This window comes from Mobula birostris, chromosome X, assembly GCF_030028105.1.
Source record: "Mobula birostris isolate sMobBir1 chromosome X, sMobBir1.hap1, whole genome shotgun sequence".
NCBI classification, from domain to species: Eukaryota; Metazoa; Chordata; class Chondrichthyes; order Myliobatiformes; family Myliobatidae; genus Mobula; species Mobula birostris.
Genome location: NC_092402.1, coordinates 67519467 through 67538706, shown reverse-complemented (window position 1 = coordinate 67538706; position 19240 = coordinate 67519467). Strand labels below are relative to the sequence as shown.

At 43.0% G+C, this 19240-nt stretch overlaps 1 protein-coding gene across 6 annotated transcripts in view; it reads left to right on the top strand.

Moving 5' to 3' along the window:
- Positions 1–19240, top strand: part of LOC140191925 (tensin-2-like) — a 262781-nt gene that overhangs the window by 180507 nt on the left and 63034 nt on the right. For all 6 annotated transcript variants that reach the window (XR_011883961.1, XM_072249806.1, XM_072249808.1 and 3 more), the window contains 6 exons: positions 2505–2676; positions 5297–5347; positions 6197–6319; positions 7381–7445; positions 7799–7882; positions 12032–12144. Coding sequence is in view for 5 of the 6 variants with exons in the window: in XM_072249806.1 (XP_072105907.1) it covers positions 2505–2676; positions 5297–5347; positions 6197–6319; positions 7381–7445; positions 7799–7882; positions 12032–12144 (608 nt within the window). In the remaining variant the exon portion in view is untranslated. The remainder of the gene's footprint in view (positions 1–2504; positions 2677–5296; positions 5348–6196; positions 6320–7380; positions 7446–7798; positions 7883–12031; positions 12145–19240) is intronic.

The window sequence follows — 19240 nt, the reverse complement described above, 5'->3', positions numbered from 1 at the left end:
TTCTCAGATCCCTTTGTTCTACCACACTCCTCAGTGCCCTACCGTTCACTGTGTAAGACCTACCCTGGTTGGTCCTACCGGAGTGCAACACCTTGCATTTGTCTGCATTAAATTCCATCTGCCATTTTTCAGCCCATTTTTCCAGCTGATACAAATCCTTCTGCAAGCCATGATAACCTTCCCCACTTCCCCACTACATTCCCAATCTTGGTGTCATCTGCAAATTTGCTGATCCAGATCATTCATATAGATGACGAACAACACAGGACCCAGCACTGATCCCTGCAGCAGACCACCTTTGCTTCCAGTCAGAGAGGCAACCCTCTACTACCACTCTCTGGCTTCTCCCACAAAGCCAATGTCTAATCCCATTTACTACCTCATGCTGAATGCCAAATGACTGAACCTTCTTGACCAGCCTCCCACATGGGAACTTGTCAAATGCCTGACTAAAGTCCATGTAGACAATATCACTGCCTTGCATTCTTCCACTTTTCTGATAACTTCCTTGAAAAACTCTATAAGATTGGTTAGACACTAACTACCACGCATGAAGCCATGCTGACTATCCTTAATCAGTCTATGTCCATCCAAGTACTTGTATATCTGATCTCTCAGAATACATTCCAATAACTTTCCCACAACTGATATCAGACTCACCGGCCTATAATTTTCCTGGTTTATATTTAGAGCCTTTTTTAAACAGTGGAACAACATTGGCTATCCAACAATCCTTTGGTACATCCCCTGTTGCTAAGGATGATTTAAATATCTCTGATAGGGCCCTGGCAATTTCTGCACTTGCCTCCCAGTGGTATCAGTTGTGGCTCAATGGGTTGTGCTCTTGCCTCTGTAGCCCCAATGTTGTAGATTCAAGTGCCAATCCAGGGACTTGAGTATTTAAATCTTAACAGAACAACACCGAGGGAATGCTGTCTTTTGGATGAGACATTAAACTGAGGTCTGCCCTCTCAGGTAGATGTGAAAGATCCCATGGCATAATTTTGAAGAAGAGCAGGGGGAGATTGGCCAGGAGTATCCTTCCTGGCCAATATTCGTTACTCAATTAACATTGACAGGTTTAGTAATCTGGTCATGATCATATTTGTTGTCTGTGAGATCTTGTCATGTTTCTTGCAATGGTGTCTGTGCTTCAGTAGTACTCATTTTTAGTGAGGTTTTTGGGGAATCCTGAAAGGCATCTGTAAAGTGCAAAAGAAATGCCCTGATCTGTGAGGTGATTCGGGGGGGGGGGGTGGCATTGCAGGGAAAGATGTGGGTGCTTTGAAGGGAGAAGCTGTTTTTTGAGCTATGCCCATGTTTGAGACCAATCTGTCAGAGTCTGGAGTATAGCCAGCCCAGACAAGTTCTTTTCCAAGAACAATATCAGGGATCCATTGGATCCCATCTCCAGTGGGATCCCACCACCAAGCACATCTTTCTTCCCCCCCCCCCTTTCTGCTTTCCACAGGGATCACCCCATAGGCAACTCCCTTGTCTATTTGTTCCCCCCCCCCCCCCGATCTCCCTCCTGGCATTAATCCTTGCAAGCGGAACAAGTGCTACACCTGCCCCTACACCTCCTCCCTCACTAACATTCATGGTTCTAATCAGTCCTTCCAGGTAAGGCGACACTTCACCTGTGAGTCTGTTGGGATCATCTACTGTACTGTATCCGGTGCTCCCGGTGTGGCCTCCTGTATATTGGTGAGACCCAATGTAGATTGGAAGACTGCTTCGTCAAGCACCTATGCTCCATCTACAGAAAAAAATGGGATCTCCCAGTGGCCACCCATTTTAATTCCACTTCCCATTACCATTCTGATACGTCAGTCCATGGCCTCCTCTACTGTCGTGATGAGGCCACACTCAGGTTGGAGGGGCACACTGGGTAGCCTCCAACCTGATGGCATGAACATCGATTTCTTGAACTTCCAATAATGCCTCCCTCTTCACCATTCCCCATTCCCATTTCCCCTTCTCACCTTATCTCCTTACCAGCCCATCATCTCCCTCTGGTGTTCCTCCCCCTTTTCTTTCTTCCATGGCCATCTTCCCTCTCCTATCAGATTCCCCTTCTCCATCGCTGTATCTCTTTCACCAATCAACTTCCCAGTTCTTTACTTCACCCCTCCCCCTCCCAGTTTCACCTATCACCTTGTGTTTCTTTCTCCCCTTCCCCACCTTCTAACTCTGACTCCTCATCTTTTTTGCTCCAGTCCTGATGAAGAGTCTCAGCCCGAAACGTCGACTGTACTCTTTTCCATCAAGGCTGCCTGGTTTGCTAAGTTCCTTCAGCATTTTGTGTGTGTCTCAGGATCCTGTTGGGCTTTCATGACCTTATAGATTGGTTGGGGGTGGGGATTTGATCTTATAACCTTCAAGTTCCTGACCTGATGCAAGATCCACCATTGACTCCAACATTTCTCACCCATTGCAAGTTTAGTGCCTGGTGCTGCTGACATTGTAACACTAACCCACTGTTTTCCCTATATTTTCATCAGGAGTTTCAGTGTGGACCACGTCATGGAGAGGAACTATGATTTTGACCTGACATACATCACAGAGCGAATTATTTCAGTTTTCTTCCCATCAGTGCTTGAGGAACAGCGATATCGCAGCAACCTGAAGGAAGTTGCTCACATGTTGAAGTCCAAACATGGAGACAATTATTTGGTACGTATGGCAATACCAATACAGACCAATACTCCTCACGTAACCTGCAGAGGAGCTCCAGATATCAGGAATGCTCTGATCACACACAAGAGTCACACTCTAGATTCAGTGGTGGCAAGGTAGAATTTAAAAGAAAATAAACTTTAATGTTTAAGTGTCCCGTTTCTATTTTCTGACAGTGTTTTATTGCTTAGTCAGAGTTTTCCTCTGACGTAAGAAATTGGAGCAGGAGTAGGCTATAGATGACTAGAAATTTATCAGCCCTTGTAATGAACAAACACAATGATCAACCCCTCCAATCCCCAAGGGTAAAAGAATTCCAGAGATTCACCATCCTCTGAGTGAATGGATTTCTTCGTACCTCTGTACTAAACAACCCACCCCTTATTCTCAGACTGTTTCTAGATTCCTCAGTGAGGGTCACCATCCTCCCTGCATCAAGTCTCTGAAGTGGAAGTGCATTAGGGTTAGCGTTCCTCTTTCTCAAAGGGTGGCATAGCATCTTTGAATATTTTTGGAGGTAACTGAATTCTACCTTTAGTAGGAGTAGGCTAAGTGGCCTACTCCTACTATGTTTTGTCCAGCTGACTTCAAAGTATGGTTAAGTAGCTATAGGTTTGGGATTGAAGACAATGAAGTGTAAAGAAAATGCCTCTGAAATCCTTTGTTTGTTTGCGGTCTGGCAGAGGTTTGGTCTTGCCGTTTGACAAAGCAGAACTATGACCACCAGCTTCCTCTTCCTTCATTCTTGTTGATGTTTGAAGCGGTTTATTTCTTTTGAAGATCAAGTGCCATTGGCTTCACTGTAACTTAAAGGTGAATTGTGAGATAGAGCTGGATTATTAGAGGTCAACATATATGGCAGCACACTCATTAACCACATGCTGCCGCAGTGCTGATTTTAATTTAACTTGTGTACTGCTGCCCTACTGATGTGGGTGCCAGTGGGTGAAGTAAAATATCAGACCAGAAAACACCCTTTGTAAAAGTAAGGAAGAAAGGTATTAAAATTCATCAAAATTCAAGTTTTTTTCCAAAGGGACTTCTTTCTCTTTAAATAAAACTTGCTTAGTCTTATAAGGGCCAGTTATGACGTACAGTAGCATTGCTGGTTATGTTACTGGATTAGTCAAAGGTCTGCAATAATGATCTGGAGACATAGTTCAAGTTCCACAATTGAAGAATGCAGAGTCATAGTGTAATACAACGTGGAAACAGGTCCTTCAACTCAACAAGTCCATGTTGACCACCAAGTGCCCATTTACATTAATTCCATTGCATTCTCTACATATTTCCAACTCTCTCCAGATTCTATGTACGAGGTACAACTTACAGTTGGCAATTAACCTACCATCCTCAACATCTTTGGGAAGTGGGAGGAAATCAGGACACCCGGAGGAAACCCATGCAATCATAAGCTCCATATAGACAGCACCTGAAGACAGTATTGAACCTGGGTTACTGGTGTCACTGTGCTGACCTTGTAAATTTAGTTAATAATACATTCTAGAATGAAATATATCAGTAACTGTGACCGTAAAACTGCTATATTGTAAAACCTCATCTGGTTCACTGGTGTCTTCATTGGAGATGAAGTCTGCTGGCGTTATCTGGTCTGGCCTTTATGTGACTTAAGATGCACGGCAATGTAATTGATTCTCATCTGCCTTCTGAAATGAAATCACAAGTCATCCACTTCAAGTGGTAATTAGAAATGGTCAATAAATATCAGTCCCACCAGTAATGTCCACATCCTAAATTTTAAAAAAGAAGTGGTTTTATTTTGGTTTATGTTGCAGTCCAAGTTTATCATAGCAACGTATCTGAATCTTAATTTGGCTCTGTCACTATGGTAAGACTCTAAATATCACCCAGACATTGTTCAGCCAAGTTAAGTTGGCATTCGAACACTATTTTTCAATGGATCAGTTTGTCTCAAGCTCTTCTTAAAAGATGGAGACCTAGTTAAAATAAACAGGGAACTCCTTTGTGTCAATATTTAGTGAAGAATTTTATTCAAGCATGCTGAAATATTAACCCACAATGCCCAGTCACACAGCTATAACAGCATGTGCCGTGAATTAATTTGGAAAGTTTTGGCCATTTTTTGTCAGAATCAGAATCATATTTATTATCACTGACAAATGATGTGAGCTTTGTTGTTTTTCAGCAGCATAGACAACGAAGTTCGGAGGAAACATAGCGGGTAGAGGAGCTTGCGGGGGGCAGTTGAAGAAGGCTATAGCTCACAAGGAGTTTAACATGATGGATAAATGTTCTGTTTCTACACTCGTGAATCTGATTTTTTTTTTGGTTGAGAAATTCTTGGTTCAATTAACACAGAGGCAAGGTAGAAATTCCTATATGAAAAGTCCTTTGCAGTAAAAGTCCTTATGCACAGGAATGGTTTAAAATTGATTCAAAAACCACTTGCATCTTTGCTCAAGGCGACACAAGAGTGTGCACTCCCATCTGGCATTGGTGGCTGGTACAAGAGATCCTTAGGAGATCTCAGATGGTTACTCTCAGGAGCTTGTGATCTATCCTTTCCAACAAGTAGGTATTAGCATACAAATCCACTATGCTTCACCTTTTTAAAACTATTACATTTCTTTTATAGCTTTTCAATCTGTCCGAAAAGAGGCAAGACATCAGCAGGCTCAATCCCAAGGTAAGTGGTCTGAATTTTCTTTTCCCTTCATTTAGAATGGTTTCAGCACTGAAGAACACCATTCGACCAGTTGAGTCTCTACTGGTTTATCCTTCTCCCTGTAATCCTGCAAATTAATTTCTTTTAGATACTTGTTTGTTTTAAAGTCTTTTCAGTGTGAGTAATGCAGGGTTAAGCTGCCGTCAAAAGGCCCACAGTTCTGTGTGCTGTCCTGCTGTCCGATATTGGGAGGTCCAACCAAAGCTGTAGGAGCAGGTTAGGAATGGGCCCATGCTGCATGTTTAAAATTCACCACCTGCAGAAGCTTTCAGGGAGGACTATGCAGTGGACAGAGAGCATTGAGTTGTTGTAACCAGGAGGTGGTCGTTCTTCGACGTGCATCTAGCATAAAATCTACCCTACACCACCCTTCGTAAAGCAGACATTTTCAATGTCAGTAAATGCAGATTCAAGCCATGGTATGAGTTTAGTTGTTAATTTACAGACGTGATTCAGAGGCATGACCATAGCATTGTGGAAATTAAATCCAGTGACGTGAACTCTCAAATATATATAAAAAATACTGTCAGTAAAGAAGGCAGTGAAACCACCAGGTCGTTGTTAAAAACTCATCTAGTTCACCAATGTCTTTCAGGAATTGAAATCAGCTACCTTTATCTAATCTGGTCCATGTGAGTCTCCAGACCCATCGATGTGGTTGACTCTTAAAAACCCTTTGAAGTGAGCCATCAAGCGTTTTAACTTCGGAGGAGCAATTGGGGATGGTCAATAAATGTCAGCCTTGCCAGTGATGCCACCACCTGGGAAATGTAAAACAAATATTAACCATGATATGTTTTGGCTTATCAGGTTCAGGACTTTGGCTGGCCTGACCTTCATGCTCCTCCCCTGGACAAGATTTGTGCCATCTGCAAAGCCATGGAGATGTGGCTGAACTCTGACCCCCATCATGTTGTTGTCCTGCACTGCAAGGTGAGCAAGCAATGGGCGCAGGCAATTTGATCAGCAAAACCCTCCTGTCATTCCCAGCAGACTGTTTTATGGATGTGTTTTGCAGGCCTGATGGAAGTGGCCTCAGTTTAATTGTTGAAATGAGAGTCCTATTTCTGTAAAGATGCAGATAAATCTTCACCTTGGGATGGTTTTCAGAACTGAGAACTGGGTGCTTTTATGACACTCCAGCTCATTAAAGCCTAGCTCTGGAAGACTTGTTTCAGGATTCCATGTCCTGCCTTTTTGAGTTTGCACTGTTTGCAGTATAATAAATGGTTGTGGTATTGTTCTTCTCCACTCATGTAGGCACTTCCGTACTCTTACCTACCCACAGCCTTAGTCTGCAGGATAATGCAAATTTCATTATTCCTTATTTAGTGTTTTCTATTAGATTTCTTATTTAGTATTTGGTATATAACTGGAGTCTGAAAGAGGGTTGACTGCTTTATTTCTTACCTTGCCTGGGCTCTGTTGTGCAGAATTCCATGACTGGTGTTTGATCCTTGGACAAATATTCAATTTATCGCTTCCTGCTTCCCCAACGTTTATTTTTCCTCATTTCCATTGAAGTCATGGGCATTCATTGATGCAAGGCATCAGCTACCCTTCTAAATCAAACCCACCTATGAAGTAACCTTGCACAGCGATTCAATCTCATCATATGTCATACTAGAGCCTGATCCTATCTGGGTACACCTGCTTCACAACAGCACATCACTTGTAAGTGTCAGTCATAGATACCAACTCTACTTCCTCTTTTCACCTTGGGCCTTTGAATTTAACGAGAGCCTGGCTTTTGCTAAACCGAAGTACAGGTACTGCTTTATCAGCAAGTGAGTGAGTGACTCATTGGCTCACCGGGCAGTCCTTTGCCCTTGAACGTTGGTTCAAGCAGCAGTGAAGAGGTATGCAGTATGACTTACTCGTAGTACAAGTGCTGGTCTACCACCCCAGCAGTTAATGATGGTGGGCCATGGTGCCACACACACTCTACAATAGTCCAGTGGATATCAGCCCTTCTTGCATTTGTGTCTCAACAGGGCAACAAAGGTCGAACAGGAGTTATAATTGCAGCATACATGCACTACAGCAAGATATCGGCAGGGTAAGTGCTATCAGCCTCAACTAAAACCTCATAGACTGATTGCACTGACCTCTTGAAACCCAGCAGAAACCACACGCAGTTTTGGAATGTGAGAGTCTGGGCAGAACTTAATCTGACAGCAAAGATTTCTTTGCTGTTACTCAGGCCAGTTAGTAAGGAGTGAGGAATCTTAATTGTCAGCTCTCATGCAGGAATGCTTCTTGCATTGAGCGTACGTGCAGTAGCCCCTCTGTACTGCTCTCAAGTGCTGGTTTGGATTATCTGCTGAAGTTTCTGGAGTTGTGCTCCAACCCACATTTTATTTTGAAGATTACTGTGTATAGTATTGCTGAACACATCTTTCTAAAATACAGGGCTGACCAGGCACTCAGTACACTAGCCATGAGGAAATTCTGTGAGGACAAAGTTGCTCCAGCAATACAACCTTCACAAACCAGGTAAGGGGCTGTACCTTGCACCAAGATAACCCTGTATCTCTAAGGGTGGGGGGGGTGGGGTGAGAAGATTTTATGATTTCATAACCTTACTGTTGCATACATCAGGGCAACTGCAAAACTGCCCTGGTTAGATGTGTCAAAGCAGCATACTTAAACAGCAAATGAGAACTTCTTCAAGCAAGTTCTGCCACTAATAAAAATAAGGCTATTCTCTTCTGTCTAATGGTGTCTCATTTTTACTGCATTCAATGCATTAAAAATTAGCAAGCATCTTTTCATTAGTGGAAGCATTTCAAATTCTTTATGCAGCACAGTTGCAGAGTTTATATGCATACTGTTGGTGTTCTTTTGAATAAATTTCAGTGTCTATTTTTATGACTTACCAGTGACAAACATACTGAAGAAGTTCTGATTTGCTCTCACAAGATCACAAGACAAAGGAGCAGAAGTAGGCCATTCGGCCCATTGAGTCTGCTCCACCACTCCACCATGAGCTAAACTATTCTCCCATCTAGTTCCAATTTCTGACTTTTTCCCCATATCGCTTGATATCCTGACTAATTAGATACCTATCAATCTCCTTATTAAAGACCCTCAATGATCGGGCCTCCACAGCTGTATGTGGCAACAAATTCCATAAATCCATGATCCTCTGGCTAAAAAAATTCCTCCTCATCTCTGTTTTAAATGGGTACCCTCTAATTCTAAGACTTTGGCCTCTTGTCCTGGACTCACCCACCAAGGGAAACAGCCTTTCCACATCTACTCTAACCAACCCTTTCAACATTCGAAATGTTTCTATGAGATCCCCTGTCATTCTTCTATACTCTAATGATTACAAGTGCAAGATCCGACAAACGCTCCTCATATGTTAGCCCCTGCATTCCAGGAATCATCCTCGTAAATCTTCTCTGAACTCTCTCCAACATCAGAACATCCCTTCTAAGATAGGGGGCCCAAAACTGCACACAGTATTCCAAATGAGGTCTCACCAGTGCCCCATAGAGCCTCATCAACACCTCCTTACTCTTATACACTATTCCTCTTGAAATGAATGCCAACATAGCTCTCTGCAGATTCTAGAATGAGAATCCTGACCTGGGCAATTTTGCACATCCCGTGATCACTGTTCCCTTTAAGCTCCATGGGTGTGTGGCTGCGCAGTGCACACAGCCTTTGTTGCCACACAGTTGGAATTTTCTTTTATATAATATTAAGATAATTTTGAAATTATGCTAATATAGTTTTGAAATATATGTTATAATTGTGAAATACCCTGTAGTTAATTATGTGTTAATGAATATAATCCATAAATACCTAAAATAAATGTACCACAACCTTTACTTTGAAACATTTTAGAGCATCAGCATATTTATGTTCTCAGTGTTACAAGTTACAACACTTACAAATTGAGACACTAAACACTGAATGGAAGTCAGTAACTCATTGTTAATAAACCGTCAACACCATCTAGTCAAAGCATTTTACTTTTGCCATTGTGCCTGTCAGTATTTTGACTGCCTAACATTGTTTACTTTTGTTGTGAGTTGTGGTTTGTGTTTGATGTGCATAAGAAAACACATTTAAAGTGCCATGCAGTTTTCAGACCATGTAAAAACTTTCCTGCTCAGATTAATGGTTGGTCCAAACAGCTGTAAAAATAATAGAGAGAACGTTCCATGATGTAAAATCCAGAGAGGCTTTTAAATATAAAATTTGTCATCGGTCTCATCAAATAGTTTCTTTTCTCCCTACTTCTCTGTAACTCTCTGAGATCTCAGCACTCTTCCAATCTGGTTTCTTAATCTCTACCAGCTTCTATTGCTTAATCTGGCATCTGTGTGTGGGCCCTGATGCTGGAATTCCTTCCCTAAACATCACCTTGTTCTCCTCCATTAAGACTACACACAAAACCATCTCTGATTGAACATTTAGTCATTTGCTCCGATCTATCTCAATGTGATTTAGTGTCAGATAAAACTCCTGTGAAGTCCCTTCAAATGTTTATTTTGTTAAAGGTGTCATATAAATCCAAGTATTGTTCCAGGTTCAAAAGGGAACAAAAGTTTGCTCTTGAGAAAGTGGGCTTGGTTGAGAAGGATACAAGGATCAGCCAGATGTTCTGTCCTCCTTCACCAGTACAACCCTTCTTACACATCCCCAATTCTGGAATGTGCATTTGTGAACTGTGGCAAAGACTAGGCTTTAACATATTGTTATGACCTAGAAGAAGGTCATCCAACTCCCAGCATAGCAATCTGATCTGTCCCATTCGCTCTCACCTTCCACTTGTATAGCCCTTATCCTCTCTGATGCCCACCAACTCCTTTTGATTCTTTTGCCATTAACCAACATGAAAGGGCAATTCACAGTAGCCAGTTAACCTACCAGCATATCTTTGGGCTGAGAGAAACCAGGAGCACTGGGCAAAACCCATACGGTCTGAGAGAATGTACAAACTCCACACAGATTTGACTGACCAGCCCCCTCCCCAACCCCAGGCTCTGCACAGGCACGTTGATGAGCTGCATTCTTTTCAGAGCTGAATCCTACCTATTCTAAGAGGAGAGAGAAAAGGAAGATCATGGCAAGCACATCTCTGGGGAACAGTTGGAACATATTGATCTTTTGACCAGAGAGAGGTCAAATAACAGGACATGGGAATTAAGCCAGAGACCAAAATTGTTACTGCAACAACAGTGGCCAGAATTAGTGTAAGCAATACAGAAGCCTGTTGTCCTGAAATTATCTGGGGTAGTAAGTCTCTCAGTGCAGAAAAAGAGTTGGGAGTTTGGATACATGGGAGACAAACATTGCTGCAGGTGGAGCAAACGCTTCAGACTCGGCTCCCCCAGTGCAATTATAAGAGACAAATGGGAGCAATCATAGATGCTTTTGACCATTCCGCCCTGCCATTTTGTTGCTATAGTTGCTTGCATTCTCCTGGGATGACTGTCAATCTGAACTTGAAATGTAGTCTACTCACCACATTTCTCAGCAGCTGGCCAACTAGTCCTTGGTACTTTCCCCCATTCCCTTTCAGGCACAATCAATCCCAGCCTGTCAGAAGAGAAGGGGTTCAGTTTGCTTCCACTCACCTCTCGTCCTTTTCGGGATTTACTGCCAACAACAACAGCCTACATTTATGTGCAATATTTAAAATAATAAAGATGCTTCTTAGAAAGTATTATCAAATAACTTATTTAAAGATATGACACTGAGCCACAGGGGGAGATATCAGGAAGGGTCACCGAATGCCTGATCACAGCATCTTAAGGGAGGAGATAGAGATGGAGAGGTTTAAGAAGGGCATTTCATAGATCCAGGCAGTTGAAAGCATGATCATTGTTGGTGGAGTAATTCAATCCAGAGCAACGAACATTCTGCTGGAGGAACTCAGTGGGCTGTGTAGCATCTATGGATGGGGAAAAAATATTGATGTATCAGGACCTGTGTGCATGATTTTGACCTGAAACATGGTCATTTCCTTTCCTCCCACATATTCTGCTTGACCCACTAAGTCCTTCCAGCAATTTGTTTGCTGCTCCAGATTCCAGCATCTGTAGTCTCTTGTGTCTCCTAGTTGAACTCAGAGTTTGTCAGCAGGCTGGAACTGTAAAAAGTGGATAGTTTTTGAAGAGTTATAGAGCAGAAATAGGGAGGGGTGAGACCATGGCAGGATTTGAAAATAAAGATGTGCATTTTAAAACCAAGGCATTAGCTGGAAGTCAGTAAACAAAGAGTAGTGACCAAATGGGATTCAGTGCAAGGATAGCAATGTTTTGAGTGACCTCTTGTTTATGGAGAATAGAATGAGGGAGGCTGGAGTGGGAAGTGAGGGTTCTGGCAGCAGATGACCTGGGATAGGAGGCAGAGTCGGGCAGTATTGGTTATTCATGAACTATGCTTGATTAAAATAGGGGAAGCCTGGACCATACTGTTACTTTCATGAGCAGTTTGAATGATCTCACCTGTCCATTCCCTGACTCAATTATGTGAAGCAGGTTAGGAACCCTGCTGAAGTAGTGCACAGAGACAAGTGAATAGCTTTCTGTATGTGTTCCTCTTCCACCACCACAAAATGGTGTCCAGACTGAGGTTACAGTGAGTTTTCAGAGCTCTGACTTCACTGTTTCTTTCCTCCTGCAGATACATCTATTACTTCAGTGGCCTGTTGTCTGGAGCGATAAAAATGAACAGCATGCCCCTGTTCCTGCACCATGTCGTCATCCCTGCTATACCCAGTTTTGAGCCCCATGGAGGTAACTGTGTTCAGACAACATGTATGCAGATCCATTTTTACCCTCTTCCGTTATCTGCAGAACATACCGTACACAAGATCTTTTTAAAATTTCCCCAGTTAGTGTCTCTTAAATGCCTTTCTGTAATGACTACTCAGTTCAAGTACCATTAATGATGGTAATAAATAATAGGCCTTGCCAATGATGCCCACATCCAGGGAACAAATGAATGAAAAAGCAAAGCATGGACTATCATTACTATGTTTAAAAAAAACTCTCAAGAAGATTACTAAAGTGTATTGAAGCTCCTCTTATGATAGTCTGCTCGAAGAAAATTATCCAGCTGCACTGAAACTAAAGAAAGCTAAGTGTTTGTTCAGTTACTACTGGGAATACAGACAGGGTTGTGAAGATGTACTCAACTCTACTAAGCCTTCCTTCTAATTTGTAACAAAATGCAACTGTTGCCTGGCTCTGAACTTGTGTTTGGTATTGTTTGTCTGCAGCAGTGAGGTGAGGGGCTGGAAGTGGGTTCTGAGGCCCAGCGTGACTGAGTGACTGGTCTGAATTGTGGGTCCCTTTTTGTAAAAAAAAAATCTTTTTGTTAAAAACTTCAGGATGTATGCATCACTGGTATCACCAACATTTGATGCCATTTCCTCATTATCTGTGAGAAGGAGGTTACAGCTACAGAAAGGGTGGGTAATGTAGCAGGATCCTCTTTTGAGTCAATATGGGTGGAAGTCAGGAACAGGAAGGGAGCAGTTACTCTATTGGGGGTATTCTATAGGCCCCCTGGTAGCAGCAGAAATACAGAGGAGCAGATTGGGAGGCAGATTTTGGAAAGGTGCAAAAATAACAGGGTTGTTATCATGGGTGACTTTAACTTCCCTAATATTGATTGGCACCTGATTAGTTCCAAGGGTTTAGATGGAGCAGAGTTTGTTAAGTGTGTCCAGGACGGATTCCTGTCACAGTATGTGGACAGGCCGACTAGCGGAAATGCCATACTAGATCTAGTACTTGGTAATGAACCGGGTCAGGTCACAGATCTCTCAGTGGGTGAGCATCTGGGGGACAGTGTCCACCGCTCCCTGGCCTTCAGCATTATCATGGAAAAGGACAGAATCAGAGAGGACAGGAAAATTTTTAATTGGGGAAGGGCAAATTATGAGGCTATAAGGCTAGAACTTGCGGGTGTGAATTGGGATGATGTTTTTGTAGGGAAATGTACTATGGACATTTGGTCGATGTTTAGAGATCTCTTGCAGGATGTTAGGGATAAATTTGTCCCGGTGAGGAAGATAAAGAATGGTAGGGTGAAGGAACCATGGGTGACAAGTGAGGTGGAAAATCTAGTCAGGTGGAAGAAGGCAGCATACATGAGGTTTAGGGAGCAAGGATCAGATGGGTCTATTGAGGAATATAGGGTAGCAAGAAAGGAGCTTAAGAAGGGGCTGAGAAGAGCAAGAAGAGGGCATGAGAAGGCCTTAGCGAGTAGGGTAAAGGAAAGCCCCAAGGCATTCTTCAATTATGTGAAGAACAAAAGGATGACAGGAGTGAAGGTAGGACCGATTAGAGATAAAGATGGGAAGATGTGCCTGGAGGCTGTGGAAGTGAGTGAGGTCCTCAATGAATACTTCTCTTCGGTATTCACCAATGAGAGGGAACTTGATGATGGCGAGGACAATATGAGTGAGGTTGATGTTCTGGAGCATGTTGATATTAAGGGAGAGGAGGTGTTGGAGTTGTTAAAATACATTAGGACAGATAAGTCCCCGGGGCCTGACGGAATATTCCCCAGGCTGCTCCACGAGGCGAGGGAAGAGATTGCTGAGCCTCTGGCTAGGATCTTTATGTCCTCGTTGTCCACGGGAATGGTACTGGAGGATTGGAGGGAGGCGAATGTTGTCCCCTTATTTTAAAAAGGTAGTAGGGATAGTCCGGGTAATTATAAACCAGTGAGCCTTACATCTGTGGTGGGAAAGCTGTTGGAAAAGATTCTTAGAGATAGGATCGCTGGGCATTTGGAGAATCATGGTCTGATCAGGGACAGCCAGCATGGCTTTGTGAAGGGCAGGTCGTGTCTAACAAGCCTGATAGAGTTCTTTGAGGAGGTGACCAGGCATATAGATGAGGGCAGTGCAGTGGATGTGATCTATATGGATTTTAGTAAGGCATTTGACAAGGTTCCATACGGTAGGCTTATTCAGAAAGTCAGAAGGCATGGGATCCAGGGAAGTTTGGCCAGGTGGATTCAGAATTGGCTTGCCTGCAGAAGGCAGAGGGTCATGGTGGAGGGAGTACATTCAGATTGGAGGATTATGGTGGTGTCCCACAAGGATCTGTTCTGGGACCTCTAGTTTTCATGATTTTTATTAACGACCTAGATGTGGGGGTAGAAGGGTGGGTTGGCAAGTTTGCAGACGATACAAAGGTTGGTGGTGTTGTAGATAGTGCAGAGGATTGTCAAAGATTGCAGAGAGACATTGATAGGATGCAGAAGTGGGCTGAGAAGTGGCAGATGGAGTTTAACCCGGAGAAGTGTGAGGTGGTACACTTTGGAAGGACAAACTCCAAGGCAGAGTACAAAGTAAATGGCAGGATACTTGGTAGTGTGGAGGAGCAGAGGGATCTGGGGGTACATGTCCACAGATTCCTGAAAGTTGCCTCACAGGTGGATAGGGTAGTTAAGAAAGCTTATGGGGTGTTAGCTTTCATAAGTCAAGGGATAGAGTTTAAGAGTCGCGATGTAATGATGCAGCTCTATAAAACTCTGGTTAGGCCACACTTGGAGTACTGTGTCCAGTTCTGGTCGCCTCCCTATAGGAAGGATGTGGAAGCATTGGAAAGGGTACAGAGGAGATTTACCAGGATGCTGCCTGGTTTAGAGAGTATGCATTATGATCAGAGATTAAGGGAGCTAGGGCTTTACTCCTTGGAGAGAAGGAGGATGAGAAGAGACATGATAGAGGTGTACAAGATATTAAGAGGAGCAGATAGAGTGGATAGCCAGTGCCTCTTTCCCAGGGCACCACTGCTCAATACAAGAGGACATGGCTTTAAGGTAAGGTGTGGGAAGTTCAAGGGGGATATTAGAGGAAGGTTTTTTAACTCAGAGAGTGGTTGGTGCGTGGAATGCACTGCCTGAGTCAGTGGTGGAGGCAGATACACTAGTGAAGTTTAAGAGACTACTAGACAGGTATATGGAGGAATTTAAGGTGGGGGCTTATATGGGAGGCAGGGTTTGAGGGTTGCCAAACATTGTGGGCCGAAGGACCTGTACTGTGCTGTACTATTCTATGTTCTATGAGTTGATAAGCCACCTTTAGAACCGCTGCAGTCCTTCTGGTGGAAGTACCTCCCCCATTTTGGTAGGATTTAGACACAGCAATAGGAAGTGAATGGCAATGTGTTACCAAGTCTGGATAACATGTGAATAGGGATTGATGGTACACCCCTGTGCCTGCTGTCCTTATTCTGTTTGTTGATGGACATTACTTATTGGGAGGCACAATTGAAGGAGCTGTGGAAAAGTCCTTTTCAAGTTGCTTGTTGATCCTCAAACTGCCCATTAATGGAATGAGAAAGGCTTGGACATGAGGCTGAACTTAGGGTACATGAATGGAGCAAAAGTTGGCATCCTCCGCTTCTCTATACTCATTCAGAACATTCACATTTATGCAACTGATAACATCTGATTTTCAGTTGATTTCACTCACCACAGGATTTTGCCAATCTGTAGATTAAGACTCTTTCTGTTTAATACCTCTACACCAAACTAAATTACTTCCAGTCACAAGGCTGTATCTGTAGCAAGAGATTTTGGTTACCATAGAACATTGAAGAGTACAGTACAATACAGGCCCTTTGGCCCACAATGTTGTGCCGACTCTTTAACCTATAAGACCATAAGACATAGGAGCAAATTTGGGCCATTTGGCCTATTGAGTCTGCTCCCCATTCAATAATGGCTGATCCTTTTTTCCTTCCTCAGCCTTGCTTCCCAGCCTTCTCCCCATAACCTTTGATGCTGTGGCTAATCAAGAACCTATCAATCTCTGCCTTAAGTACACAACGACCTGGCCTCCACAGCTGTCTGTGCTAACAAATTCCACAAATGCATCGCCCTCTGGTTAAGGAAATTTCTCCGCATGTCTGTTTTAAATGGATGCCCCTCTATCCTGAGGTTGTGCCCTCTTGTCCTAGATGCCCCCACCATGGGAAACATCCTCTTCACATCTACTCTATCTAGGCCTTTCAACATTTAAAAGGTTTCAGTGAGATTCCCCACTCTTATCCTTCTAAATTCCAGCGAGTACAGACCCAGAGCCATCAAACATTCCTCGTATGATAAACTTTCATTCCCGGAATCATCCTTGTGACCTGGACCCTCTCCAATGCCAGCACATCTTTTCTTAGATAAAGAACCCAAAACTGTTCACAATACTCAAGGTGAGGCCTCACCAGTGCCTTGTAAAGCCTCAGCATCACATCCCTGCTCTTGTCTTCTAGACCTCTTGAAATGAATGCTAACATTGCATTTGCCTTCTGAACCACGAACTCAACCTGCAAGTTAACCTTCAAGGTGTTCTGCACAAGGACTCCCAAGTCCCTTTGCATTTCAGAGTTTTGGATTTTCTCCCCATTTAGAAAATAGTCTGCACATTTATTTCTACTACCAAAGTGCATGGCCATGCGTTTCCCAACGTTGTATTTTATTTGCCACTTCCTTGCCCATTCTCCTAATCTGTCTAAGTCCTTCTGCAGCCTACCTGTTTCCTCAACACTACCTGCCCCTCCTCCAATCTTTGTATCATCTGCAAATTTGGCAACAAGGCCACCTATTCCATCATCTAAATCATTGATATACAGCATAAAAATAAGCGGTCCCAACACCAACCCCTGCAGAACACACTAGTCACTGACAGCCAACCAGATAAGTCTCTGGTTGTCCACTCTATCTATACCGCTGTCAAGTCATCTCTCAACCTCCTTCTCTCCAAAGCTTGCTCAACCTTTCCTCATAAGACATGCTTTCTAATCCAGGCAGCATTGTGATAAATCTCCTCTGCACCCTTGCTAAAGCTTCCACATGCTTCCTGTAATAATCTGACCAGAATTGAACACAATACTCCAAGTGTGGTCAAAGCAGAGTTTTACAGAGCTGCACTGTTACTTTGCGGCTCTTGAACTCAATCCCCCAACTAATGAAGGCCAACACAGCATGTGCCTTCTTAACCATCCTATCAACTTGCACTGCAATTTTGAGGAATCTATGGATGTGCACCCTGAGATCCCACTCTTCCTCCACACTGTTAAAAATCCTGCTATTAACCCTGTATTCTGACTTCAAGTTTGGCTATCAGCCTCTGACATCTGTGAGCAAGCCAACTCTGAATCCACGCAGCCAAGTTTCCCTGAATCTCTTACCTCCTGACTTTCTGAATGAGCCTACCAGGGGGACCATTGTCAAATTCCTCATTGAAATCCATATGCACCACATCCACTGCTCTACCTTCATCAATGTACTTTTTGTCAGATCCTCAAAGGATCTAATCAGGCTCATGAGGCATGCTCTGCCCCTCACAAAGCCATGTTAACTATCCCTAATCAGACTATGTTCCTTCAAATGTTTGTAATTCCTGTCTCTAAGGATCCTCTCCAGTAGTTTTCCCACCACTGATGTAAGACTCACTGGGCTATAGTTGCCAGGATTATCCCTACTCCCTTTTTTGAACAAAGGAATAAAATTTGCCACCCTCCAATCATCTGTCACTGTTCCTGTGGCCAGTGAGGACAGAAAGATCATCACCAAATCTTAAATTAAAGCACCAGATTTATTTGCTTTGATAGGAAGAAAAGCAATTCATAGAGTGAACAAAGGTTCTTGTTAATAGCTTCTCTTTGAATAGTTCTGTACTGAGTGGAAAGGTTGAGGGTAATAACCTGGAGGGTACTTACAGCAAGGAAGCTGGCCCAACACATCTATGTTGTATTTGAGCTTCCTCCTACACTGCTTTGTGCAACTCAGTCACTATATCCTCCCATTTCTATCTCTTGTGCTAATTTGGCTTCTAAGTGAATCTGTTAGTCATCTCAGTTACCCTGTATGGTAGTGGATACAAGATTCTAGTCATTCTCAAGGGAAAGAAGCCTCTGTTTTGGGCTGACACTTCCAGTGCAGCACTGATGGAAGGCTGCAGTGTTGGTGTTGCCGTTGTTGGAATAAGATAATAAACTGAGGCCCCATCTGCTGTCTCAGTTGGATGCAGAAGATTCTACAACCCAGGCTCTCAGAAGAAAGGAAGAGTGCCTTCCATTGTCTAGATGATCCTTAACCCCCCCTCCATAATAAAAGTTGTTTCCAAAAATATTATATTTTCCTTACTACATTGCAATTTGTGGAATCTCACTGTTCAGAAATTTGCTGTCATGATTCCTACAGTACAACAGTGAATGCATTTCAAACTAACTTTTGCTGAATGTCAATCATCTTGAAATGTCCTGATGGGGATATTAAAGGTGCTAAAGAAATGCAATCTTTTTCTCTTCCCTGTTGGTTCCATGTTTGTGTTTTGTTCTGCCATATCCCTGTATATTCTGCTTGCATCCTTTTGTTTATTTTGGAAGCAAGTTTTTTAAAAAGAAAATATCACATGTTTCTTCCCACTCAAAACTGGCTTCAACCAATGTGGCCAGGTTGGCCTTTAATGTGAAAATACCGCCTGTAAAGTTAGTGCCTTCTCATCTTGGCACTGGTTGAGTATCTTACACCCACTTTGAATTTTCTGGCCAGTCTCATCAATCACAGAATTAGCTGCACACAAATTGCCTGAGGTAAAATGAGATCGTTGCTGGTCTGAAGATTCCTCACTCATAATGAATAACCAAGCCACACTGCAGCTTCAAACCCCATCATTAGTTGTGTTATTTGTACTAGCAAAGCACTGGAAGTCAGATAAATACAAGGTGCAGTTTATGGAAAACAAATGTTGGCAGGTTCTGTCATCAGGGCTTGCTAAAGTCTGAGAATAGTTATAACAAACAACACTCATGATGCTATCTGTTTCCTATCCTGGATGGCACAGTTAGTAAGAGTGATTGGGCAGAGGAG